At 45.3% G+C, this 27,458-nt stretch overlaps 1 protein-coding gene across 3 annotated transcripts in view; it reads left to right on the forward strand.

Annotated features, from left to right (window-relative positions):
• Positions 1-27,458, forward strand: part of ZNF423 (zinc finger protein 423) — a 214,601-nt gene that overhangs the window by 178,392 nt on the left and 8,751 nt on the right. For all 3 annotated transcript variants that reach the window (XM_040570936.1, XM_040570935.1, XM_040570938.1), the window contains 2 exons: positions 13,099-13,230; positions 14,782-14,897. In XM_040570936.1, the coding sequence (XP_040426870.1) occupies positions 13,099-13,230; positions 14,782-14,897 (248 nt within the window). The remainder of the gene's footprint in view (positions 1-13,098; positions 13,231-14,781; positions 14,898-27,458) is intronic.

Consider the following 27,458-nt stretch of genomic DNA (forward strand, 5'->3'; position numbering starts at 1 on the left):
GCTTTGTGGCTCATGCACTAGTTAAAGCCAGTATTATTCTCGTGGCTGCCATTAGAATTTCTAGGAATAAAAGCACCTTGTAAGGTGCTCTGGCAGAGTGAGTTGTGAGCTGTACGGAATGCATGCTCCTAACGATTAATCGACTCAGCTCAATACATGCCCGAATCGCATTTAATAACAGCGTGGGGCTGTGTGGATTCGGGAAACCTTTGTTGGTGTGTTCTGAAATGCTGCAGTGGTTCATGGCATCCTGCGGATAGCACCAAGCCAGCCAGGCTACTAGACGGCTTATGGAAACTGCCTCAAAATCTGACAAGTTGCTGCCGAGGTCGCCTCTGCAGGAGCTGGGTCAGCAGCCACCAGCTCCCCTCATCACCCCTGAGCTTGCAGCCTCGTCCTGGTAGCAGCAGCGGGCTGGTGGCACGGGTAAGCCTGGCTATGGTTATTAGCTTGAGCATCTTAACACAGCTAAAGCTGATATGTGGTCAGCCAGCTCGGCCCACAGAAGTTTGATTCTCCTTCTCAGGATGGTGAAGATGTGTTTGTCTGTGCAGGAAGCAGCTGGGCCATGTAGAATAAAAGCTTAGTTACGCTGACTTCTGCAAAGTCACTCTGCTTTTGTGTCTACCGCAAGCACTTAGGCTTGAATGCAGTGTGTGAGTTTTCAGCTACTGTAGATAGATCATCTTTACAGACCACAATAAAATGTTTGTGTAATGCTTAACTGTACATTAAGTAACAACGCGCGTTGGAATGTCCCCATATTCCTTCTTTCCAGTAAATAAGAGCATAAAGCTGAGTATCCCCACCACTCCCATTACCGCACGCGGCACTTAGTTACATTAGAAGAACGAGGTGTCGTTCTGCCAACTCTTGTTTCCCTCCATTCGTGCTGCTTTCTCGTTATGCACAGAGCACGCTGACCTCTGAGGCAGTTACTTCTAAGGCCCGGCTTTGTGTCACACCTTGTACCACAGCACAGCTCCTGCCAGCAGTAGGTGGCTCGTCCCAGTCTCCTGTGCCCACAACTGGAGCCATACTGGGATGAGCTGGTGTGTAACAGCACGTGTGGAAGGCGTGGGTATGAGGTTGTGCGCTGGAGCGTGACTTGTATCGTGTCAAAGCACCATGGTGTTTTTAAACACCCTAAAAGTGGGGTTCAGCTGCGGCCTCTTACAGGTGTGCTGCACAGCCAGGATGTACAGGACATTTTGGTGGTGACAGGGACCTGTATTGCCTTGACACCTTGCTGGTGCCTCTGGGAACCAACTGGAGCAATGAGTTTTGCAGTTCCTACAGTTGCTCAGGACCCTTGCAGGCTTATAAAGATACTGCAGGATCTCTTCCTGTGCACTTTTGCTTTGCTTTCTTCGCATTTCTCTGGAAGGCGGTGTGTGTGTTCTCCTGTTCTGAGGGCCGAGCTTCATCTCTGTGCAAACATCCCCAAGTGGATGTGCCCCCACTGCCCCCCTCCAGGCAGCTTGAGGCTGGGAGGCAGCTCCAGCTGGTTCAGCTCGGCTCCAGCTCAGGGCAGCTGTTTTACAGGGGGTCTGGGGGCAGGAACCGGGGTTCAAAATCGCCTCTGCTCCAATGGAGAAATCAATATTTAGCCATAAAACCAGGAGGGGCATGGATGGGATTCACAGCCTGAACAAGAGGGTTTCAGTATTGTCATAGAAGATAAAACAAGAGGAAAACATTTTTGAATTTACTCTTTGTGTATTGAGGCCTTTTATGATTCATCAGTAAGTAAATATAAGCTAAGGGAGTGATTTGTTTCTAACAAGCTTATAAAATACTAGAGTCATTTGTGAGTTTATTGGAGTGCTGATTATAAACATTCCCTCATGCACACTCCTTTGTGTCAAATTAACATTCAAAATACAAATATTGTATCTTTGAATATTTCTGTAATCTCTTCCCAAGTATTCAAGAACTTCACGAGGAGAGGCGATTGATGGTGTCACATGAAAAGTTGTCGAGTGCTCCGTGACAGTTTTGGACATATTTTTCCTTTCTTTGGCACTTGCTTTGCTCATGCTGCTTCTTTGAATTGCCTGCTCCATGCTCTAGCATTTCATTTTTTGATACAATGCATAATTGATGCTCATCTAGCTGCAAAGATTCAACTGTTGTGTGTGCCATGCTGCCTGCGCGCGGCTCCCCGGGACGAGCTGTGCCACCACGGAGCGCGGCGCTGTCACAGAGGGGGTGGCCACTGTCTCAACAGGGGTGGCCTCAGCACGGTGCCCGCTGCCTGCTGGGGCTGGCCAGGCCTTCCAGAGCACCCCAGGGAGAAACTGGGCTCTGTGGCCTCAGGTGGGGTTTGTCCTTACCATTTTGTCCTTCCCCCTAAAATGGTCCCCATGCTGTCGTTGTCACTACCCAAATTCCTCGTCTTTCCTTTCATTGTGTAACTTGTGTTTTACTAAGCAGAGGAAATTCGTGCAAGGGTGAGGTCTTAGGCTAGCATTATTGTAGTGGCTGCCATTTAAAAAGTCATTTTTTGCCTACAGGCAAGGTATTGTTATCAGAGTTTGTACCTATTTTGCATATATGCGATTGTATCTTCGCTCCCTCTCTGGGGTGATGGTGGCAAATGCCGACTTCTTAGTGCGGATCATTGAATTGGAGTTTAAAGTAAGAACCCACAAGAAAAATGAAGAATAAAATAGTGGCTAGCAGGTCTCTAACAGACCTTCATTGTATCCTTCTTTTTGGTTCAAACAGGGACTCCATGACAGCTTGATTTAGGATCTTACTTTATTTGAGGGAGCAGCTGAAAAGCAGTTTGATTTTTCCTCTCATTTTTCACTCTTCCTTAGTAACTTTAGCAGTGCCGTGGAATACGCTGCTTCTCATCTGGGCTTATTAGGTGCAAACTCCTAAATCTATTTCCGGTTCCGCAAATGCACATCAGGCCCTTCTCTGCAGCAGTCCTGCTGCACCCTTGAGCCTTTCCACATGACCTCAGCCCCTCCTGCCCAGGCTCCAGCCCATTGCTGCGCCTGCCCCTGGAGGTGCCCTCCTGTCTGGCACCGCACACAGCCTGCTGCGGGTATTGGCATACGGTTTCTGTGTGTGGAGTTTTTTTTGTTTTGTTTTGTTTTTTTGTTATTTTTTGGTTTAATGTAACTTCTGGGAAGGAGCGGAGTGGCAGAGAACCTAGGAAGCTGTACGAAGCCACCAGCCTGAGATCTGGGTGAGTTTAAGCAAATACAGCCTTGCAGGAGTCCCACTGTTAATGAGCTGTCAGAGCCTCTGGATGTCATTTCCTTGCGATGTGCTGCTACGCTCGTGCTTCCCACGGCTGGAGGAGGTAGCACCGTCATAGGCTCAGCATGTCCAGTTCCCCTTCTTTGAGCAAAAATGCAGACTTTCCTCCTATCTTAGACTAACTTTTCTGCCACAGCCCTCATATGTTCCTTGGAGCCTGTCTTTGGAGCATAAGAGTTTGCACATGGCTTTCCTCAGTGCATTAAAAAGCCAATGACACATCAAATGAAGAAAATGTGTTTCTAAAAATTAAATAAAACCAAACTGGCTGTTCTGTTCAGTGACAACGTGTCTGCCAGCAGCCATGTGCCTGACTGAGCTGGTCGCATAATAAAGCGGAAAGGGATTTGTTTACAAAGGCAGCGCCAGAGTACTTTGAGGTTAGGGGCCTGGAAGCAGGTCTCTGTCCGTGCTGCGGACATGGAGCAGCCGTGCAGGATGCGTGCAGGCAGCCGTCTGTGTCCCACTGCAGCTCTCCGGGTCCTTGTGCTGAACAGAGCCAGCCGCTCGGGCACGAGGAGTGCAGGCGGGCTGGCTCACCCCCAAAGTACAAATGTAAGGGTGATGCTGTCTGGGTTTCAGGCTTTAAGTATCGGAATCACAAGTTGTGTATTAGATGTGTGCTACTGAGAGTAACTTGACAGTGTGTGCTGTGCAGTGTCCTTGTTTGGCACTGAGATCTCTTTCCAAAGGTTGTGGGGTTACAGCTTTTCGTATTCGCAGTGAGGATCCTACAGGGGATGTTTTCCCCTTGGACTGTGGGGTGTTAATCGAGCAAATCCCATCAACATCAATGGAGATGCTCGGTACGTTCACTGACGAATTTTTCCATAGTATGAGAATGTGTCTGCATAATGCAGAGGCGCTTAAGGTATTTTCTTGTTTTCATGCAGATTCTTCTTTGTGACTGCCTTAAGGAATACCATGCGTTACTGCACCTTAGGATTCCTGACTTAAAATGTCCGATAGTTTTTTCATTCTTTTGGGCATATTTGCACTCAATGAGCTTTGAGAGATATTCATGCCGTGCAAAATCAGTCACCTATCTGAGCCAGACAGACCTTATTTAGTCACCCATGGTTTTTCTGTTGGCAATGGCATCTCATTTCCAGCTACGATAGCTGCTTTGCGTCCCCCAGCTCCCTTCCTGGGCGGTGGGGAGAGGGAGCGGGGTGAGGCAGGCACCAGAGGACAGGGCTTGGGGACCGGAGCCTGGCTGGGGTGGGCTGCGAGGTGGGTGCAGCCCTCCTGGGAACTGGTAAGCTCCAGGGCAGTTCTGCTGAGCGATCATGCCCAGATAGCTAGGTGACTGTCGTGGTTTTCTCTCCCCCCCAAGAAAAAGCTGAATTTGTTTCCATTTTTTTTTCATTTCCAGATGTTTCCATTTTTTTGGCTTGTCTGCATGCATTGTAAAGAAGAGTTTTTGTCAGGAAGCTGATAACAACACCGTAACAGGTTGCTTTTTTACTAGAGGCTTTTGCCCAGTGGTAATGTTTCTTAAAAAGAAAAGAATGGAAATTTGTATATAAAAAATATATTTGTTTAACCCAAATGGGAGTGTACAAACTGCCCCAAAGCAACAGAATTGCAGCATTCACCAATCTCCAAACTGTTTGGAGATGAGCAACAGAAGTAATCTCAAAGCTGATTTCCACTTGCATTTGTAACCTTTATGCCCACCGTGTCCCAAATAACTATGCTAATGGAAGCTGTTTGACCATAGCACCAACCAGAGCAAGGATAACAGGAGTTATCGTAACTCTAGCCAAACGAACAGAAAAGTATGATGTTTATCATTTGTTGATGCTTGAAAGTGTGTTTCTCAGTTAAATTGTACATTTCAAAGTGTTTTCATTTTGTTACGGGTTGTGTTTTTAATCTCTCATTTTTACCATTTTGTCTGCTTCCCTGATGCCGTCATGGAAGTGGTTTAAGGCTTTCTCAGAGCCCATGTATTGCTGAGTGTCGTCGACAACAAGTGTCTTGTAGCCTGCCAGTCACGTTAATTATATACTATTAGAAACCATTAATCTGATGATTAGTTACACAATAGATTTATAGTCTATCATGTCAACGTATACTTGGGAAACTTTAATCCGGAGATCAGTGCCACACATCAGCAGGAGCTCACGTATTTCGAGTGCAAGTGCGCCTCGCACGCCCACCAGCCGGGACGGGAGCCACGGGGCTCGGAGCCCCCCAAGACCCTCGGTGTGGGCGCAGGCAGAAACGCACCCAGTGCTCGGCTCTTCCAGGGGAGCTGTGGCCGCAGCCGCTCTCCCGTACGCCGCTGAGCCTGAGCCACAAGGGTGGAGGCTTTGCCTCTGGCTGTTCTTGCTCGAGCTCTGGTGGCCTCCTTGCCACCACAGTTGATGCACGCTGGGACAGCAGGAGGTCTGGGTCGGACGTGGTGGTGTGGGGGCACCCTGCGGCTCTGGTGGCCCTGGTGCTGAGGCTGTGCAACGTGCCAGGCCTGTGAATCGAGTGGCAAGGGCTTTACCCCCACTGAAACTCGGCTTAAAGCTTCGCATGTTCTAAAAGCACTTGGCATATTCCAGTGGGATGTTTAATATGAGTATAACGATGGTTTAATTTTAATTTTTAATTTCACAAGAAGAATAGATGCCAAGTAGATACTGGTTACTCCTGTTTGTCTGTATTGAGCTCTTTGATGTGATATTGTCGATAGGATCAGAGGACAGACATATTCCTGGTGTGCAGAAATGCAGGGAGCTGCTTCAAGGGAAGAGAAGAGACCAGGACTTGTAGCAGGGCACTGAGGTTTATTAAGTGACTCAGTGGCACGAGGGATGCCAGCACAGGGAACGGGCTGTGGGCCGCGGGCTGGGCTCAGGGACAGTATTTCAGTTTCACCAGGTACTGAGATTAAACCTGAGATATTACAGCTGTCAACATATCCAAACACCAAAATACATGACGAGGGTCGAGTTGCATGGGAAGCATACAAACGTGGTGTTTTTATTCACCTTTAGCTGTCCTTATGGGTTCGTTAGCTTCATCCAGGCTCATTCTGTGTGTATGTATATGGGCTTGCATGCTCGAGGAAGGCGTGTTTTTCTTTTCTTGTACAGTTTTCGCATTTCGCATGGAAGCCATTGGAGTTACTCCTTAAAGAACTTTTGTGAGGGAAGAGCCAGAATTACCAGACTTCGATCCACAAGGACTTTTAATATAGGCTATTCAAAAAAAAAGTGTTTTCACAGAAAGGCTGATAGAGTGTGAAGTTTCTGCGCTAAAGTGTAGCGCGTTTCTATAAATGATCTTTATGCAGTTTCTCCGATTAATATCTACATCTAAAATAAAGCCATGCAGGCAGGGTCCCTCTGGGACTCTGCAGCCAGCAGACGGATGATGCATAGCTTCATGAACTCCTTTGAACTTTCAGACTTTATTTTTCTTGTAAACTGAAAATTAAGCTGATGAGGACGGGCTTGGCAGGCCCGTCGTCTGTGTCTGCCATTCAGCCTTCCCCATGCTGTCATGGAGCAGGCGCTGGAGCAGTGGGCAGAAAGCTGCCCTCGTCTTGGTGGGAAACTCCGCGCAATCTCATCCCGAGTCCCTCTGGGACCGTGCTTCTTCTTAATGGTCATTTTAATATTGCAGTGTGGTGACATGTACTGGAGGCAGTGAACTCACAAGCTACCTTATAAATAATTTGGCATCTAATTCTGCATATTTTGAGCTGGAGGCCCCCTGAGATGATGAAGAGTTTAAAGCCCATTGTGTGGTAGGGCTAATTTAGCCTGAAAAAAGAGTACCTGAAAAAGAGGCCACAGATACGTATAGCATGTGCATCACCAGAAGCATTGCAGTTGGTTACCAGAAACCCATAGGTGCTGCTCCAGCACCAGTGGAACTTGCCAGGAGCTCATATCTCCTAAATCTCCCCTGAATCCCCAAATCCTTTTCCCCTGGGGAAACGCTGAGGAGCAGGCCAGCCCCTTTGCTTCATCTGTCCACCGGCAGGGCTGACGATCTGCCGGAAAGCTGTGAAGAAGAGGATGGATTTTAGTGAGTCTCACCCAAAAGCAAATGCATGTTTGGAACGCTCTGCATTTTTGTTGGTTTGCCTTCCATAGCTTCCAGAAGAACCAAAGTCCCTGTGTTATCATTTTTCATTAAAATGATGTTTCTAACCACGGTGGACAGCTCTCATATCCCTTGAAAACTTATAATAGTAAAATTGTCATAAGGATGAGGCAGGAATGCATGATTTTATTAAACAATCTTCAGCTCATAAAAGACATCAGTGTTGTGCCATTCTAGATCATATAAATATATTTCAAAGCAGAATCATATTTCAACAGAGAGATAAAGCACAAAAGAATATGAGTAGCAGATACCAACATAAAATATTAAACCTTCCAAGAAGGGGTGCAGGTGGATGCTTATCCACGCGGGCAAGTCGGGGGGCTCGTGCGGGCTGCGAGCAAGGCAGGATGCCGGCAATGTATCAGCGGGGCCCAGAGCACAGCTGCGCGTGGCAGCTCGTGGCTGTGCTTCGGGCCGGTGGGGGCTTTGGCGTGGCGGCTCGCAGCGCAGAGCCGGGCGTTTCTGCGCAGCCGCGTGTGGTGCTGCAGGCAGATGATGGGAGTCCTTCGTCGGGCAGTTGTCAAAGGCAGATATGAGCTCTACCTGGATAAATAAGTATAAATAGTTCTCTTTCTGATATGTGACCAGATTATTTTCCAGTTGATTTCCAGCCAAGGTCCCAAGTGGGCCACAGATCAAAAAAAGATAAGGGTCAGTTACAAGGTTGAGCTCATTCGGTGTTTCCATGGTAACTGACCTCCAGCATCCCTGGGAGGACGGCACCCAGCTCCCCAGGTGACATTTCTGCTGCCACGCCATCAATCCGCTGCCTTTCACCGCCGGGGCCGCCCGAGCGGCAGGGCACCGCGCCGCACCGCGGCTGTGCCGCCGGCCAGGGAAGGGCTCAGCTCCGTCCTCCAGGATTAATTACAAAAACGTACAGGAGCGATGCAGTCCTAACGTTTTGTGCAGAGGGACAGGGCCTTAGACAACAACGGCAACGAAGGGATGCCATCTGTATAGCATCGTCCTGTTCTGACGCGAACCTCTGCGAATCCACCGTCCCCCTGTGGCGGTCACACCTTGGTCTCAGCCCTGGGTTTTGCCTTCACCCTTGGGTCGGTTGTAATGAAACCAGCAGTGAGGCGCTGCCAGCCAGCTCTCCCGCAGGCTTTGTTTCAGAGGGGGTGTCCATCACTATCGTCCTCCTCAGCCCCAGCCGCTCGTTCCTCCGCAGCCACATGGAAGAAATGCTGGGGAAGCTCCTGCTTTTTCCCTGCTATAAATTTTCCCCTTTGCTTCCTTATTTACTGGGGAATGAATTGCATAAACAGAACAGTTTCATGCAGTCTTCGTTTTATTTCCCTGCATTCGTTCCAATTTGTATTTATTTCTATTATAATTAGAGCACTCCTTACATGGCCCATTTATTTCTACCAGATTTATGAAGTAATGGACGAGAGAAGGTGCTCTGTGAACATGGTGTGTTAATGCTTTGTTACACTGAATTACGGGTTTTCAAAGTTCATTAAAAGTGTGGTTAACTCATGGATGTGTACATCTAAGTACGGGAAAGATATTCCCTTTTATTGCCTTAATTTGCTGCAGCGAGGTAGCAATGTGCTGGTTTGGGGAGCAGTGGTACGGGATGGACACGTTGTTGGGAACAAGCATCAGATTGCCCTACACGCTCTCTCAAATTGGGACTATTGTGGTTATAAGGGAAAATTTTGCTTTATTAAATCAAGTTGAAGTTTTAACTAACAATGAAGACAATCCCATTTTTATTGCTCCAGTTCAAGTTTGTCACTGGTTTGATAACATGTCGGTACATGACAGTGTTAATGCATAGTTTTACATTGCCATTAATATAGTTATAATTAGAAATGCAGCTGATACAGTACACGGGTTTAATACAGCATTATTAATTATACTGCATCCTCGCCAGGAGGCTGCCAGCGTCAGTTCTCTTAGAGGCTCAGAGACTGATTGTAATATGTATTAAATGCACATTGCTGCAGCACAAATAGCTTTATGGAGAAGCGTATTCCCACTAAAACGGGCAGGATAAGAGCGTAAGTGCTACTAAGCACCCTATCAACACATTTTAAACTATCCTGCAAATGCATTTGAACTTGCAAACAATGAGCGACGTGCTTCACCACTGCAGTTCAGCCAGGGCTGCGCAGCCCCCTAATCCTCGCTAACAGGCAGTAAATTATGTACCTCAACATTTATACAAATGCCTGCCTTTGACATCAGTGGGCACCACCCAGGTTTCACCTTCAGGATTCAGATAATCAGCTCTCGTTCCTACTGGCTTCCCTCAAGACCAGTATGGAAATAAGTATGTGTCTGCCAGGGATCAAATGCTTTTGGAGACAAAAGTAGGTACTGAAAACATTACAGGATACTATCATCTCCCCATGATACTTTTACACAAAGCGCTCTGTTCCTCTTTTGGCCTGACATAGTTTCAGCCTGACAGAATCCAGCAGGCCTGCTTGTTTTAAACAAGAGCACATCCTATTATTTTTTTGAGAAATGAAGTGTAAAATTAATGCTTATTATTTTCAGCTCAGGAAAAAAAAAAAAGGCAAGAAACCCAAGATTCTTGTTTGCTGTGCATTGCTCGTTTAGTGTTAAAATCAATTGATCCCCACACAGATACACTTATGGAGAAATGGGAGAAGATCTAGCACAGCGAGCTGTGAAAATCTGCATTTTACTTTACAAATGAGAGGGGCTGCATAATTCACTTGAGTTATGTAGGTCTCTCATAGATGCCTGTCATATTAAAAAAAAAAAAAAAAAAGGAATAAAAATGAGGAAAATGATTATGTTTTGTGTTCCTGCCGCTCGGCGCCACGTGGTTGACTGGAGCGTTGGCTGTTGTGCTGCATTGTCAAAGAGCCGCCCCGCGTGCGCCTATATCATCTTATATAATTCAGGAAAGTTATTCTCCAAAGGTGACTGAGTACCCCTACACATGCACCGTGTTGCTGTGTAAAATAATATGCTGTAAAATGCCACGGAGAAGAGAGTGATTATAGCAGCAATTCTATCTATATCTTTGGGCATTTTCATATTTTGAATACACATGCATGAAAAGAGAAGCGTTTGTCATGCTAACCATGGTACTTTTTTCCCCCTTTTTTCTTCCTGGATGGTTTTATAGACACAAGAAATACATAATGGACTCCTGTGGGAGTGGAATAAAAACCCCCATCGGTGAGGAGAAGGCCTTATAATTCAGAAGTGGATTTGCAAATCAAAAGGTCTTGCCTCGAGTGGGATAAATTTCCAGATCTGCAGGAACCCATTATGTTTTATTATTTTTCATTCGAGTTTTAGTTTGTTTGTTATGGGTTTAACTATTTAAAATACTGCAGGGATCAGCCAAGAAAATACACAATCTCTGTTACCTAATTAAACATACCAAGACTGTAAAAATGTACTTCAATGGAAATGCTGAATATTGTTCTACTTTTTTAATTTTACTGAAATTGTAGGTGTTTAGGCTGCAAAAGGAGCAGTCTTCTAATCAGCAGTATGTGTCTGTCCGTATTTATGAACACACATGCTCACACAGGACCATGGGCTGTACATGAATCACTGTTTTCCAAATACCCAGTATGTGGAGAGTAGAAAATTAATGTCAAACATGATTTCTCTGATTTACTCGCAGAAGGAATTTGTTCCATTCCCCCAGTATCTGCTTTGTCCTCTCCAAGTTTATTGCAGTGCGCGGCTGCCATAGCAGCTGTGTGCTGGGCATGCTCGGGATGCTCAGCGCGAGGCGCGGATCCCTCCCCCTGCTTTTCGTCCCTCCAGAGCAGATGGGAAGGGCTGCATGAGGCCAAAACTTTTCAGGCAAGGGCCTGATCCGAGAAGGCAGCCTTACACCATAGCCGGGGAGAGGGCCAGGTTGGAAACCCATGCTTCAGAGAGGATAATATGCCCGTCCGTGGTGGGTGCCCACACGGAGGGTTGCAAACCTCGCTGTGTCCTAGAGCTATCCCAGTGCCCAGCCACGGCTGCCCAGGGAGCTGGTGGAGCTGCTGCTGTGGTGCCGTCAGCACTTTCCTCTTTCAGCTTCTGACTCTTCCCTCTCTTTCCTTTTTCCCTTCCTCCCTTCCTCCCTCCCTCCCTCCCAGCCCACCCAGTTGTCTCTCCCCACCCTGCTCACCGCCTCCCCTGCACCACTCAGGTTTCTCAGCCATGGGGCAGTGTGGGCAGCTCACCACCTGCTCTGTGCAATTTTTTTAAAATTAATAATAATAATAATAATAATAATAATAATAATAATAATAATAATAAAAATAATAATAATTCTCTTTTTCCCACTGCACCATGTAGAGCACCTGTATGGAGCACCCATCCAGGCATGTGTGCCCTGGGCTTTGCCCCTCGCTGCAGACGTGCCAGCGTGCAGACGTGGGAGCCACCGAGCTGCTGGTCCAGAGCTGCTCTGTTTGCCTGTCCTGGTCCTGGACCACTAGTGCTCACCTTCCCACCTTGCAAAAGGGCTCTGGGACCCTGGGAGTACCAAAGACCTTATAAGAAACAATAATTTCCCTCTGTCTGGCCACTTTAAAACTAATTTAAAATGTTTGTAAGTAAAGACTGTGCTTTTGGAGGCTCACATTGTTTGCAAGATCCCAATGCATTTGGCAAAAGAGCAGTTCGCTGTGTAATGCAGTCAGTTCTTAGGTATCTAGGAACTAAAAATTGAAGTTAGTGAGGTTTGAAAGTGTAAAAACAAAGCTGAGTGTAAATCAAAAGACAGTTTGTTTAGTTTTCAAGATATGCGTTCATGACAGTTTCATGTGTGCTGCCATAATGAAGGGAAGATGTTTTGAGGAAGTATTTGTAAAAAACATCCGCAAAATCTTTAAAATGTAGATGTTTACTGTTATATGTTAAATATGTATTATAAACCTGTTTTCTAAATTTCTACTCCTCCCTCATTTCAAGAAAACCAAAAGGTCTCTTTCATGTTTATTGTGGAAATTGACTTAATATGGCTTCAATACCTCAGAAAAAGGCCAAAAATATGGAAGTCAGTAAACAGAGAAACATGCCATCTTACAAAATAAGAATTGTTGTTATTTATGTTCAGCTAGAAAGTAAATGCTTAAGAATGAATAAAGCTTAAGATATATGATATGGAAATTATACTTTAAAATGACATTTAAATCCCTTTAATGGTCTATCTGCACCTTGGATGAAGTTGAGGGAGAGAAAATTAAGGCTGACACTGGTCTGGGCTCCTGCTCTTCTCCCATAGTTTCTTCCTCCTCTGTGTATGTGCAGCGTAATCTGAGGTGAAGCAGCCTGCTTTCAGTGGTGTTGGCTGAATTCACACTGCTAAATTCACTTTAAATGCTGTTTGAGTATTCAGTAATACATACCCAGAGCAGCGATGTCCTTCCCCTGCGGCAGGACGCGAGGTGGAGCGGCACGGTACCGTCACGAGCCCGGCCAGGTGTGCAGGCTGCCGGCGGTTTGATCCCAGCCCCGCTTTCATCCCAGCTGAAAATGAATGCCCCTAAATGACCAAGTGACTTGGGGCCCCTAAATGTGACTTGGGGCCGTTCACCTGAGCGCTTTGCGCGAGTGGCTCAGCTAGCTCTAGTAGCGGGGCCATGGCAATGGCTGCGGGTCCTTGACGTTGCGTGCGCTGGCACCGGCATTTCTCGCTGACTGCTGCATCCCAGACGCTAATGTGCTGTGTCACTAACAAGTTGTATCATTTGAACCTTGCAGAGGAAGGCATCAATCATGAGTGCAAGCTGTGTAACCAGATGTTTGACTCTCCGGCAAAGCTCCTGTGTCACCTGATTGAGCACAGCTTTGAGGGGATGGGAGGTACATTCAAATGCCCTGTTTGTTTCACAGGTAAGACAGGGAGACCGAGACAAGCCTCAGTGTGCATGGCTTGATCCAGAAATGATACTCAAGGGATTTGTAAAATACTGTATGCCTTTTCTCAGAAAAAGAAATACCGTGCTTGGAAACGTTCAAAATAGCTCCTGTCTAAAACAGCAGCACTGGGTGTTTGACACCATGCAGCGCTGCCCAAACGCAGCAGGCTCTGCATTGCTGCTTGCAATGAGAAGCCTTTCAACCTGTACCTTGTGCTCTGAAGGGGAGATGGGTCTCCAAGTGCACAACTTGCAAGGTATGGACCTGTTCTTGTGAGCTCTCCCGCACCCGAGTGAGGGCTCTGTATGAGGCCAGTGGTGAGCCTTACGTGAGCAATGGTTCATAAGACCAAACCACACAACAGTTAGTTCTGCCAACTCATCTCTCAAAGATTTCTTTAAGGACAGCTTGCTCGTCTCAGAGCATTTCCAACTCCTTTTCTAACAGTGCCTATCTGAGTGCCTGCTCTGTGTCCTTCCCCATGGTTCATTTTCAGCTGTCTCACCAGTGCAAGTGATGTTGGGTGAGCTTGCTTAATGTATCTGCAGGATACATTTTAAGGGTGCCTTTTACAAACTTTTCAATAAGTTTCCAAGTAGTTAACATCTAACTGCTTAGAGATGACTCTCACACACGTGTGGCTGTGGACCAGGTGTCAGTAAGGGGATGCAGGTCCTGCAGTTCCTTAGGATTTGGCCCACAGTTCCTTAGGATTTGGCCCACAGAGAACCTGCTTTTTGTGAGCTTGGAGCTAATTTTTCCTTTCCAGAGACATGCCTTAATGTAACTCTTTGACTGCATGTCTTTAATTCTGCTGAAGAAGCTTTTTTCATATACCAGTGAACAGTCATATGATGAGACAAAAATTAAACAAGATGTTTTTAACCAGCTAAAGCTGGAGTTCAGTGTCCTGCACTTCACTTGTTGAAGTCAGGATAATTATCAATTCAAAATCATAATGTAGATGTTGTTATATTTGTAATATTTGTAAATGATAATTTTTTTTTTTTTTTTTTTTTTTTTATAATACAGAAAGGACAGCCCATTTAGAAGGTCTAAAAATGGTGACAATCTGCCCTTTCAGGTTCACGTGTCTGGTGTCTGCCAGAAATGCTGTTCTGGGCATGCATCTTCCAGACCACAGCCACCAAGGCCTCTCCTGGCCCAGTTGTCCTGCCTTAAAAATGCATCCAATGCATCTGCCGTGGGCCCAGGGCTCCCTGCAGGAGCGGTGACGTCCTCTCCTCAGTCTGATGATTGAGTTCTTCCAGTCACCTGTGGACAGTGTTAGCTTTATGTGAAATATCAAAAATACATACAGGATTTAGAGTCTGTTAGAAGTAAGCTGACTGCCAGCCTGGAGACTCTAAATTGACTACTTGTAAGGAAATTCTGCTGAACCAAGTGTATTGGCACTTCTCTGGCTGATATCCTTGGATTTTCTAGAGTCTTTGAAATCATAAAGTGTAGTTCAAGATGGGACGTATTATATGAAGCAATCCTAATTGTTCTATGTTATTTCAGTTTTTGTACAGGCAAATAAACTGCAGCAGCACATCTTTGCAGTCCATGGACAGGAAGATAAAATTTATGACTGTTCCCAGTGCCCACAGAAGTTCTTCTTTCAAACAGAGCTTCAGGTATGTTTGCAACAGGAGTAAAAGCAAAGCTAAAGTCTTTGATTTGTCTGTGTGCAACCATCACCCTTGTGCAGTGTTTAGAAAAAGTGCATAGCCCCAGTATGGTCTCTGCTCCTGCTCTTAAACAGTCTCTCAGCCGCCTTCTGCCGCCCTGGGTGCTATCAGGAGAGAAGGGTCTCAGAGCATGGCTGGAATAAATAAATAAGACAAGACAGATATCATGATTCTTTGAGTATTTCTCTTGACAGTAGAGTTGCTACATCCTGACTTGTCTACGTCAAACACCTTGTAAATAATTTCTTTTTCTCTATTAATAATTTAGGGACTGATTAACATACAAAGACTAAGCAAACAGTAGGCTTTCCCCTCCCCTTCCTTGCTGCTAAGTCGTATGTAAAGGAATTTTCCCCACCTAGGTACCAGAGCAAAGCATTGGTGCAGCTGAACACAATGCTTCGTTAGAGGCTCCACCAAGGCAATAGCACTTTAATAAGCAGCAGGTTGTGCAAACCAGGCATTGCATCCTGCTTTCCCAGGGGGCTACAGTCCCTTCAGTTTTAGCCCCTGCAAAGCTGGTGGTTGTCTTGCATTCCTGGCTGCAGCAAGCCTTTTGCAGGGACCAGACCCTGATTGGGATGTGCTGCTGGAGCTGCCCTTGGGGTCCTGGCCCCAGGGATCACCTTGGAGCCACGCTGGGGGGGCTGGGTTTTAAATCACACTGATACCTTTGATGCTAAACCCTTAGATGCTGGAACCCCTGTGGGGCATTAACTTTGTGCTGCTCCAGCAGTAGAGCCAGGTCCTGTGGGCATGCTCCCTCCCAGGGAAGTGGGCTGCTGAGCTGCAGCTTTCACAGGGCTCGCAGGGAGGTTGTTGCTCTGGCCTTCCTCGTCAGGCATGTTTACCTGCGCAGCACTGCCACAAAAATACTGCCGCTGTCTGCTGGCAAATGCAGTATTTTTATAGGATGGTACTGTATGCCTCATTTAAATCTATTAGCTTTATAAACTGTGATTTACTTAAACTTTGGAGGGTTTTTATTTATCTTGCTGAATTCCCAAGCTGCTGCCTCTTGTGTCGTGCTGTCACGCTGTGGAAGGATGGTTGATCTTTTCACTTTGTTGATTTTATTTTTTTGTCTCCCAGGGGAATCTCTTCTTTCCCTGTTCTAGCAACCTGATTTGCATAAGTGTACAAAAGTTTTAACTATACCTTGTTAATATTTTAATAAAGTCAGCAGATTTTGGTTTGTATGTTGTCACTACGAATGTTTTATGAAGGCAGCAGTGGCTTGCAAAGCCAGCTCTGAGTTTTTCTCCCATTTTTCCTCTAAAGTGGTGTTTGGTCAAGATGCCAGCACAATTAAAATGGGTGTACTGGCTTCCTAGGCCACTGCATTAACCTTTACAATCAGATGGTCAAATAAAGAGAACCTTGTTAAATTATAGTCTTAACAGTGGCCCTTTTTTTTTTTTTTTTTTGCAATTAACAGTTTTAATTACATAGTGCTTCAATTCTGAAGTGCTGTGCATTGCAAAATTGCTGCAAATAGCAGCCTTAATCAGATAAATTGTAATTGTAATTTTCCAGTTTTTAGGCAGGATTGGTGTGCGTTTAAAATTTCTCTGCTTATAATAATTACACAAGTTGCTCTGAATGGTGTTGGCTGAATGAAAATTCAATACTTAGCTGCACAGTTTCTGTCCTTATTTCAGGGCTGACTCAAAAAGGTGTTTACTTGATGCCAGGGATTTTATTAATTCAAATACCTGAGCCAAGGAGGACACAAAATTTGTGTATAAATCAGTTAGAAATGCTCAAGACTCTTGATCCAGTCTGACTTGCATGATTATCTCACCAGTTACTGATTTGCAAGCTATCTGTTCCAAATTCCTCAACTATTCATGATATTTTTGTTAAGTAAGGAAGACTCAGTATTATTTTAGTGAGCTAGTTGTTCAGTTGCTAGTTAGAGTTAAATGTGCATAAACCTTAATAGTGTAATTGTTCTTAGGTGAGAAAATCACCATCCATCAAATGGTTCTGCTTGATGGATTTGACTTCTCAGTTCTGATCTTGCTTTCCCACTGGTGTAAAATAACAACTATGCCTTTTTAGTCAAAATACAAACCTATGCCTTGTTTACATCCGTATTTTTAAATGAAACCACTGAAAATACTTCTGGGGAAAAAAAGAGCATTCAAATATTTCATGAAGAAATTGAGAGGCGTGCTTACAAAAAAAAAAAGGAAAAGGAGGGTGGGGAAAATGACGTGCAGCACAGGAAAAGGCAACTTCTAGAGATGTCTTGGGCTAGGAATTAGCCCTGCTGACTTGTAAACATTTCTTTGAACAGTTATCTTGAACGTAATGCATGTTAAGAAGAGCATATCTATCTGTCATGTGATGGAAAAAGGTCGCCACTCTGAGCATACATCTTAGTGCTTGGGGCAAATCCTGCTTCAACAGCATAATACTCTTAAAACTCTGAAACCCTCTCTTCATTTGTGAACTAGCAGTTGTGTTTTAGTAAGTGTTTATGCTTTGTTTGTGCTGTCTGATGGAGCCATAAAACCAAGGCTTAAGGAAGCTGGGAGGAATAGGGCTGGTTTAACAAGCTGTGGAAATTCTGGTGTGAATCTGGAGTGATGAGTCAGTGAGGTTATGCTGATACTGCCAGAGGAAAAGAAAACAGAACAGTTATTTAACTGGTTATGTTATGTCATTGCAAGTGAGGAAACAAAACACTGTACGGTTAAGTATGAAACACAGTGGAAACGGTATGTGTGATAACCCAGCATGCCCTTAGGGCAGGGGAGGAGAGGCAAGCAGCTCCTAGTTTTTCACATCCTGTTTGCAGAGACTGACATCCATGAATATGATGAAAATACTCTGGAAAAAAAACAAAAAAAAAAAAGTAAATTTATACCTAATTCATAATACATCAAGGCTGTGGCATTTCATTCCTCCTGCTGAAGTGTGCTTACTGAAACAAGCGGAGAGGTGGGCTTTGGGGGGTTCCTCTCAGGTAGGGCAGAAGGATCCCTTTGAAACCGAGCTCGCTCTGTAGGACTGGTCAAGAGGTGACTGCCTGTCACCAGGCAGCTGAAACCACCATGGCACACGGGGGGGTGAACTAGCTCTTTGACAACTGAGATTTTGGGTTTTACTATGTAAAGTGTAGTAGGGAGCCCTGCCCACTCCAGAGATGGGTCAGAAATCATGGTACGTAATGCGTGTTGAGAATTATGTTTGTGGCATTATTCACAGCTGGGCAATGTATCTGCTTGATCACTTGCATTGAGAATTATGTTGAGCAAATTGTGACTGAACAGTGAGATATATATATATATATTTTTTTTAGAAGAAACTTTAGGAGGATTTTTCATGGGCACTCTTTTGCCACTGCTTTTTCCAGGGAGCCATCACATAACCAATGAAGTATTTGCATTTAAAGGATTAATTCCTGCTGTTTGCTTGTGTACCGTTAATCATACCGTTTCCTTCTAAATGATTACAATTGATGAAAACTAAGGCAAGGGATACAACAAACAATGCGCAAATAATCCAGGTACCGAGGGAGCAGGGTACCTGCCAGGTCTTTCCTAGCACAGGTGTTCAGGTGTTTTATTGCCTGCGATGAATAAAGCACTTTCTGTTCAGATTTGGAGATATGTCAAGCTACTGAATTAAGGGAGCTTCACTGGAGGAATTTGCTGTCATTTCAAGTGCCCAGGTTCTTTAAATGTACGTGTATCAAAAGGAGAGTGGCTACTATGGCTCATTGGTTAACACTGTGGTCTGTCTCCTTCCTCATTTTGTTTTATGTGAAAAGCTGGCAATTTTCATATATCTATAAACAGGCAAGAGCTGCTGCACAGAAATTGCACTCATTATATTAATAATGATTTACCATGAACGTCCTCCAGGGGCTTGATTTGGTCCACATCAAAGTCCTTGGGATTCTTTCCGCTGATTACAGCAGATCAAGCCCTAAGCAGGTTTTCTTTTTAAAGTCTGCTTTTAATGTCAGCTTGATGTTAGATGAGTCTGCTCTGGAGCGCTGTATCCTGCCCAGGAAAGCAGGGCACCATAGTGAGGCACCACAGGGCGCACTGCATCCCGATGGGGACATCGAGGTGCTGCCCGTAGCCCTGGTGGCTTCCCTGGCAGGACCGCTGGTGGGGCCAGAAGGAGCAACAACTCCAGCCTCCCACACTGACGGTCCTTGGGCCATGCTGCGGTGTCCTCTGAAGCAAGTGGGGAGCAGGAGAGCCCCTGGGCTTGTACATGGCTCATCTGCACCCAGGCGAGTCCACAGGGCTCAGTTTACCAACAGTGGTTGGAGCACAGAGGAGAGACTAATGAGATCTTGGGTCTGGACCCAGTTATTCAAACTCACTTGGTGGTTAACGTTTCCAGCTCCTACTTGAAAAATGGGCTTTACCTACTTGCTGGAGGTATGAGGAAAGCTTACTTAAATAGGAGTAAAATTTTTCTCGCAAACAGCCCAATGAGCTTGCAAGACCCTAAAATATCTCAGTGCTTCTGGGCTTAAGTGTCCATGAAGTCAGTGAGAGAAATGCAAATCTGTGGTATTTTGATGATGTTGCAGAAAATATTTTTCCCTGGGGATATTGGAGGATGGCAGGACAAACAGAACCTAACATGCATCTGTCTCTGAAAGTCACTTACCTAACCCTGCATGACTGACTGTGCATGACTTAGATGTTAAGCACAGAAGCCTCTTGCTGGAAACAAACCACAAGCTCTAGGTTTCATATGAAGTATCAAAAAAAAATTATGTGCAGAATTAATTTTCTGTAAGTAAAAATCCGTTTTTTCTTTTGAACAGAATTTACATCTCTGCATTTTAAATACATACATGTACACACACACACACGCACACTATATATATATATATATATATATAGTGTTTTTCCTCCTTTTAAAATCCTGAAAATGATCTAGTCAGTTATTTGAGCAGATTTGGCTAGTGTTTCTCAAAAAATGTTGCTATGGTGCTTAGAGTATTGTTAAATTTTAATTATTAGTAGTTACAAAGCTAATAAATTACGAGAATACCACAATCTATTCCTGCCATATTGCTGGGTTTCATTCAGACGCAGTCAGATAATTATAACTAACAATAATTAAAAATTAAAAGTGCTGTAGGCACATACCCATCATGTTGAGTCTGTCTGCCTGAGCGTTCTTTATGGACTGTGAAACCAGAAGTTTTACCTCTGCTCTTGTGTCACAGCGATGAAGAATTTTGCCTCTCAGGTCTCTGGCTCTCAGTATGTGTGTTTAAAACCAGCAGAGGAGGTCTATATGGCTGCGTACAGATTTGGGGTTAGGAGCAGGCTATCTGATGACCAAAGCTGGAAGTGCCCTCGCAGACTACGTGGGAATGCTTCTGGAGCTGTGCAGGAGCTGTGGCTGAGGTTTTGTCCTGGGCCTGACTGCCAGCGAGGTGAATGCTGTATGTGAAAGCAGGGGGGGCACTCTTACACACCGCTGTGCACTTGGCAGCACCTCCTTTCCTAGCACAAAGGGAGGCAGTGGCTCCTGCCCCTGTGGGTGGGGGTGCCCTGGCACAGCCAGGCTGCTTGGCCTCTCCTGCTTTGGGTGAGGATGGTGCAGAAATCCCAAATTGCCCTGCATTTGCCATGGTGATGAGGTGCAGCATTTTTTTTTTTCATTTGAAATGAAAATTCTGATCAATATATAGCTGCATTTTTGTCATCTCTGAGGTGTCTTAGTGAGGCACAGAGAGATCTCTCCAGTCTACAAAGACCCACTGGAGATGACACTTGGAAATACGAGTAGCCTATCCCATAACAACAAAAAAAACCCTCCTTCATTTCTTACCCCATTAACGCTGTTCTGTGGCCAGCCCTGGCTAACAAAGCGTGTGCAACTTGGCATTAACAAGTGCAGAAAACCCAGCAGTGATGCAGACTGGGTGGGGGCGGAAAAAAAGGGAGCCAGGTGAAAGGCATCGTTTGAGTCATTAATGCACTTAAGCGCACCCAAGTGTCAACATGTGTGACCAAGTGTAAGGAGGTATGCCGTTCCAATGTGGCAGCGCTGGCACACAGAAGGGGCTTCCTACAGCAGAGATGGCACTTGGATTCACTGCTCAGGCTGCCCAGCTAAACCCGTTGGTGCCTGTCATCTATGCCCTAGGGCAAGGGTCCAACCAACTTTTGCGTAGGCACCATGCCATCCCAACAGATGGGCGGGAGTGTAAGCCGCCAAGAGACAATGTATATGCATCAATTGTGTTTATTGAAAGCACAATTCCTGGCTGGAAATGTCCAAATGTCTATTTATTCTGAGCTAAGATGCCTTTAGTTAGTGGATACGGAAATGCAGCCTAGTTTTGAACTGATCACTTTATGTACACTACAAAACACAATGCAGACGTGTGTGTAGGATGCGCTGATTCTGGAGAGCCCGTGTAAGGGTCATTCCTGGCAGACGCCATCCCTCCCAAGACTGAGCCAAGTGCTGAGGTACTGCTCGCCCCAGGTACTGGAGACCAAATTCTGTGGGTACTGCACATAGCCGTGCAAGTCACCGGCATGGTGTGTAATGATGTGTGAGGACCCAGCCTTTTGCACTGGCAGGTTTCCCTTCGAGCACAGCTACCCAACCTCCCTGTCGCACCTAGTGGTGGAAACCACTTCTACTCGTGGGTGTGAAGAGTGTGCAACACGTTAATCCTGACCGAAGTTAGCTGCAGTTTACACATCCTAGCTGAAGGTTTGGTTTTTCCATGTGGCAGAAAGAGAGAAAAAAACACAATATGTCAAATACAAAAGGGGAAACCTTTATAACATGATTAACTGCCAAAACAAGGAAATCTATGGAGGAATCCAGAGAGGAGTTTGTAGGTGCATGTTAAAGGATGGCTCTTTCCTGCACTTGTTGGCTTTACTCAGTCGAGACTTGTCTTTACAGAACAGCTTTCAAAAACACTGACTGCTCTCAATATACAATTTGGTATTAATAAAGATCCATGAATTCTGTGTATAAACAAATAAAGCAGCAATGTTTTATCTCCAGAAACACTAACGCAGTCCCATCCTGTTGGAAACAGGATGCATGGGCTATGTTAGACATCCATCCTTAGCTGAAAGGAGGAAGCACAGGAGAAGAAATGAGAAATAGATTTTCTTTCGGAAAGACCAGATTGCACTCTCTGGTCTGGCAATAACAATTACTAATGACATTTAGAGAGAAATTAAGGATGAGAAATGCAAGTTGGCATTTCAGCAGTGCCAGTCAGTAACATTGCATCAGAGCTCACAGGAGAGATGAGAAAAAGTTTAGGGATGGAAAATTAATTTTGTTATGTCAACAATTAGCAAATACCTTTTCTTCACTCTTTACCACACTATCACAAATAACCACTGTGATTGTGTTTAGCAGCTTCTCAGGTGAATGAAATAGCACTTTGGAAGCCTTATTTCTGGAGTCAAACGCACAAGATGTGTTTTGCTCCATTTTGCTGAACAATGAATGATAGAAAACTGTTCAGACTGACCAGGGAGGGAGAAAATGAGCTCTTGGATGTGTGGTTGCAAGAATATTTCGTGTGGTTTCTCTCTCTAGATCTGCTTTTTTTGTTTGTTTTTCTCTTTTTTGTTGTTGCTTTGTGTTGTTGTGTGTGTGTGTGGTGTGGGTTTTTTTTGATTTATTTTTTTTTACAACTGTCAATGAATTAACCATACCAGCACTCTTTCTAAGGTTGTTTTTACCAATTTGGAAAGGCTGAAGTCGAACAATATACCCAAATCCATGCAGGAAAATATTGGAGGAGCCACACTGAGAGCTCAGGAAACCTCAGACCTTGTATTCAGCAGTCCTTCATGTGTTCGTAAGGGGAAATTCTTATCCCCATAGGAAGGTGGCAGAAAGCCTTGTTTCCTTCTGCTCTGCCTGGAGCCAAGAGCAAAGGGGCTGCAAGCTGCGGGGCTGCGAGCGTGCCCATCGGCACAGCTGGCTGCACGGCCACGGCATCCTTGGGGACGGCAGAGCCAGGTACCATTGCTCAGCCCTCCCACCATCAGGCTCAGTAGCACATGCCTTTCCAGGCTGGGCGCGGTCCTTATAATAGAAATAGTATTTCTGTAGTATGTAGGCAAAGAAAAGAATCCCTTGCACACGCACACAAAAATCTTGTCACAATTTGTCTTTGTATTCACTGATGGGGAGAGATCTCTAACGCAGGCACTTTGATTTTCTTCTGCTGTAGTAGCTGCTGGGGAGCGTAGTTTGGGTTCTGAGAAGGGATTAGCTCTGTTTCCTCCTGTGAGTGTCGCTATCGTCCAAAGGAACTGACTTCAGTTTTCAAAGGAACAGGGATGCTGCATTGGAAAGGGCAGAGCATAAGCGTTATTTAAGGAAAATCGTGGAGCTTGATCAGCCTCTGTTTTAAGCAGCTCATCCAAGGTGGTGTACAGCATGCTTTTAGAAGTTCGGTTTCTTCATTTGCTTGCTGCTAGAGCAAAATGGGGTTGCTTGTCCAGACATAACAGTGTATGCCTGAGTGTTTTCACAAGAAATGTCTAGATCATTAAATATAATAGGTCTCAGCTGCAGTTTTGATCACTGAAGCATGCACACAATTCATCACAGCAAATTAGGTATGTCTTTGTAACTTATCTTTCTGCAATTTGCTGGCACTTTCAGAGAGCTGAAACTTATATTGTATGTGTTGCAGAAGCCATTTCAGTTAACATATTCTGTGTTTATTGTCGGAGAACAAGAATTCTCTAATAACAAAAACATGGAGCAGTCTGATTCTGCTCCTGCATCTTGCAGAACCAGCAGTAGTACCAGCAGAGATCCCTAGCCACATTGATTATTTATATATTTTAGTGAATTTCTTGTCTGCAGTAAAAGAGATGTAAGCTTCAATATCAGGCTGTTTGTGCCAAATTCTATCCTGCAGCCCATTCAAGAAACCCGAGGCAGCCGTGGTTCTCAATCATTACACACACCATTTATCTGATTGGAGTTTTGTCCTCTCTGGCTTGCTGAAATGTTGCTTGTTCTTTAAAAGCTTAGTTTGACCTTTGGAAAGAAAAGGTATTTACTATTTTATTTATTTATTTATTGTGGAGAGAGCCAAAACCAAAGCCTACTTAAATGGAAATTGGCATTCAAAAGCAGCACAGTTACTGAAAAGCATTTACTTTATTACTAAAAGAGGACAGACGCTAGTGGACTTGAAAATTACCTTTCAGTGGATTCATCAGTTTCAGTCACTAGTTAGTCTGTGAACAGATGGATATATTTGTAACAGTTAACACAAATTTATAGCCTGGATTTTTGCATTTGCCTCAAGAACACTGCTATCTTACCTGCTGACTTGGTTTGGACAGGGATTTTATTTATTTTACTTTATTTTCCTCAAAGAGAATATGGTTGTTTTTCTAATTGCAGAGATTTCTTGCATCATAGGAAGGCAGTCAGTTTTCAGAGATGTGAATGATATATAGCTACAGTGTAAGGAAATGTTGTAAAAGGATCCCCCAGTACGGCTGCCGCAGAAAAAATAAACATCTCAGCCCAAACCTAGATAAGCCCCAATGGACTGCGAAAATCATTTTCAATAACCAGATATTTTTAACTCTGTGTGTGAAGACAGTAATCAGTTGCCTGTATTTGCATCTAGGGTCTGCCACAGTCTAATTGTCTCTTTTTTTCCCCAGAAATTTAAGGCTACTGGTTAACAGAGCAACGCATTAAACACTCTGTCTCCAAAATAGGAAGAAATACTGCCCTAGCCTCTACCATGTGGCATCTTTAGGTTTCAGGGATTTCGTTTAAATCTGAAATTTATGTCCAGGAGAAATAAATTTTTAGATTGTAAAAGCAGCTAGGGAGGGAGTAAACATAGTCTCTTTTGTCCTCTATATCATTTCCCCAGGAAGATAATAAATGTATGGCAAGCGTCTTGTGTTTCCTCAGCCATACAGACGTTGTGTGTATTGTATTTTAGATGTGAAGCCTAAATTTCAGACAGGAAATCCTGGATTGATGCCGTACCGCTGTTTCCTACCCCTGCGGTGCCAGTGGAGCCTCTGCCGCTACCACCATTAGAAGGAATCTGAAAAATAGCTTCATGAAGAAATTTAAAAGGCCTTGGGTGTACCTCTGACCAGCTGAGTAAGGGATCAGGGGTTTAACCTGTGGGTTTGTCTCCTGGGTCAGAGAGGTGGCAGGAGCAGTGTTGTCCCCATCGCTGCTGGATGGAGCTGAGGACAGGGTCCTGCCTCGCGGCCAGCTTTCCTGGTGCTGCCATAAGGAGCACGGGAGCGCCGCCAGCTCATTCCTCGCTGGCCTGCCTGCTCCCCGTGCCCCGTGAGGTCGGACACGGGCCACGTGTGGTGAGTGGCCAGGAAACAATGGGGCTGGGCGAGAACAAAGAAGGAATGGGCAGGCTGGGAGCTGGGAGCTTGCCTGCCTGCAGCTGTGCCTGCGTGTAGGACTGTGGCTGCCGGCACCTCTGTGCCTCTGTCGGGAAGGCTGTGGGTGCTCAGCCCGGCCTGCTTTCAGGGAGTTCGGCTTTGTGCTCGGCAGCATGCTCTTCCTGAAGTTGCTTTCAGAGCAGTATAGTCAGTCATACGCTAATGCCTGTGTAACTAATGCTCTGTTCTAACATCATATTTTGAGAGTAGTTTTGTATCACACCTTGACCTGAGGAGAAAGGAAGGAATATCATTTAGAAAGCAGTTTGTTCCCAGATTGAGCCTGTTCTGTGGTTTCTGCCTATGTTAAACACAAATGGCACAGCAGTGGCTTGTGCACAGGGTGAGCACATGTGCAGGGACCTGACTCGCAGAGTAAATGCTAACAGACTGAATGCTAATGCTTTGTCCTTTCTTCACATGTTTCATATTGATGGAATAACTTGCAATATACTAAACTGCCTGTACACAATGAGGTGATGGGGCTTTGTTGGAAAAATCTAGCTGATACGGATAAGACTGCATCTGATGGTGGGTTCAGCGTGGAGATACCTCATGGCTTTGTGCAAGGTCAGCCTGGGTTCAGCAAGACTTCGTCACCCTAGCTCTGCATGAGCCCAGATTTGGCAGCAGCAGTCCTGAGCTTATCCACTTGGCCGTGCTTGAGCTAATTCTCTGCAGAACGTCTTCTGTGTCCTCTGTGCCATGTCCTGGGCAGGTGGCACAGACACCCCGAGGTCACCTCCTCAGAGCCCAGTCGCTCTGGCTTTGCACGGCGCAGGAGCAGCTCACACGCTGCCCACACAGAGCCAGTGAGCTTGTGCCCGACTGCTGAGCCCCCTCGTTCGCTCCTGGTGTGGTTAAACCTGAACACGTGCTGTGGGCACTGAGCTTGGACTGCACACAGCGTATCTGTCCTCAGTGCATTACACCACTGTGTCTCCAGAAGGGGTAGAGAGGGGAAAATTCTTCCTCTGGGGCTCACATGTGCTCTTAATCTTTGCAGAAAATTGTGATTGTTTAAAATGTAGCATCTTGCTGCTTAAAAGTCAACTTCTCCAATGACCAGACACCTGTAATGCAATAGCACTGCCTGGAAAATCCCATGTTTTGTTCACAGCTACAGTTGTCTCACACACATACCACAGTGACATTGCCTCTGTTTCCTCTCGCGATGTCTGTGAGGAGATGGCTCGCATTGGTGATATTTTGGCCCCACTTTTCCTTCTGGGAACCAGTCGTCCTTGGCTCTTTCACACTAACTACCTCTGGGGTTAGTTCCTGCGGGCAGCGGGCTGGTCACAGTCTGGCCTGCAGACTTCTGCTCTGCCAGTGGCATGCACACTAATGGGGAGGCAGGTAAAGTGCTTCTGTAAACTGTGGCCTTGCTGCTTTATAGCCGAGAGTACACTGGAGGATTTTATACCCCTTTGGAAATAAGAAATGGGCAGTAACAGCCTTTATGTCCAAGGCAACAGGTCACTGACCGCTTGTATTACCAGGTGGAGCAGGATGCGGGTGTCCCGTGACAGGGATATTTATCTGCCTTTAAGAAACACATATCCATAACACAAGGCAAGACAATTTGTCACATCAGTATTCCATCAGAGGGAATTTTACTTCAGTTGCTTTTTAAAAGAAATCCCAGACGAGAGGTGTGATACCCTGTAACCCAGGTGCCGATAGGTGCAGCTCATTTGGGTGAACCCCCTCTGTCTGCACTGGCTTGTTTGGTCCTAGAACTTTGTCCAGCTGCAGCCCCATTTGTTCTCAATGGAGGACATTGCCTGAGTGAGGACTGCAAGATGTGCTCTTCTTCATCTTTGCATTAAAATTTACAATCAAGGCTGAGACTGTTTTATACCCAGTCCTTTACCCCAGGAACACCTAACTGTTCCAGGAAAAAAGCTACAAAAAATCAAATGCTGTTCAGTGACCCTTGGCATGCTGAGGAACAGCAGGGCAAGTTAAGGAGCTGGTTTTAGGTTCAGCTTTGAATCTCCTGGCTTTTGTTGGTTTATATTCCCATGGAAACAGCCCTTCAATGAAGCTTTTGTCTATGCATTTTGACTAG

The sequence above is a fragment of the Cygnus olor genome, chromosome 12 (genome assembly GCF_009769625.2).
Source record: "Cygnus olor isolate bCygOlo1 chromosome 12, bCygOlo1.pri.v2, whole genome shotgun sequence".
NCBI classification, from domain to species: Eukaryota; Metazoa; Chordata; class Aves; order Anseriformes; family Anatidae; genus Cygnus; species Cygnus olor.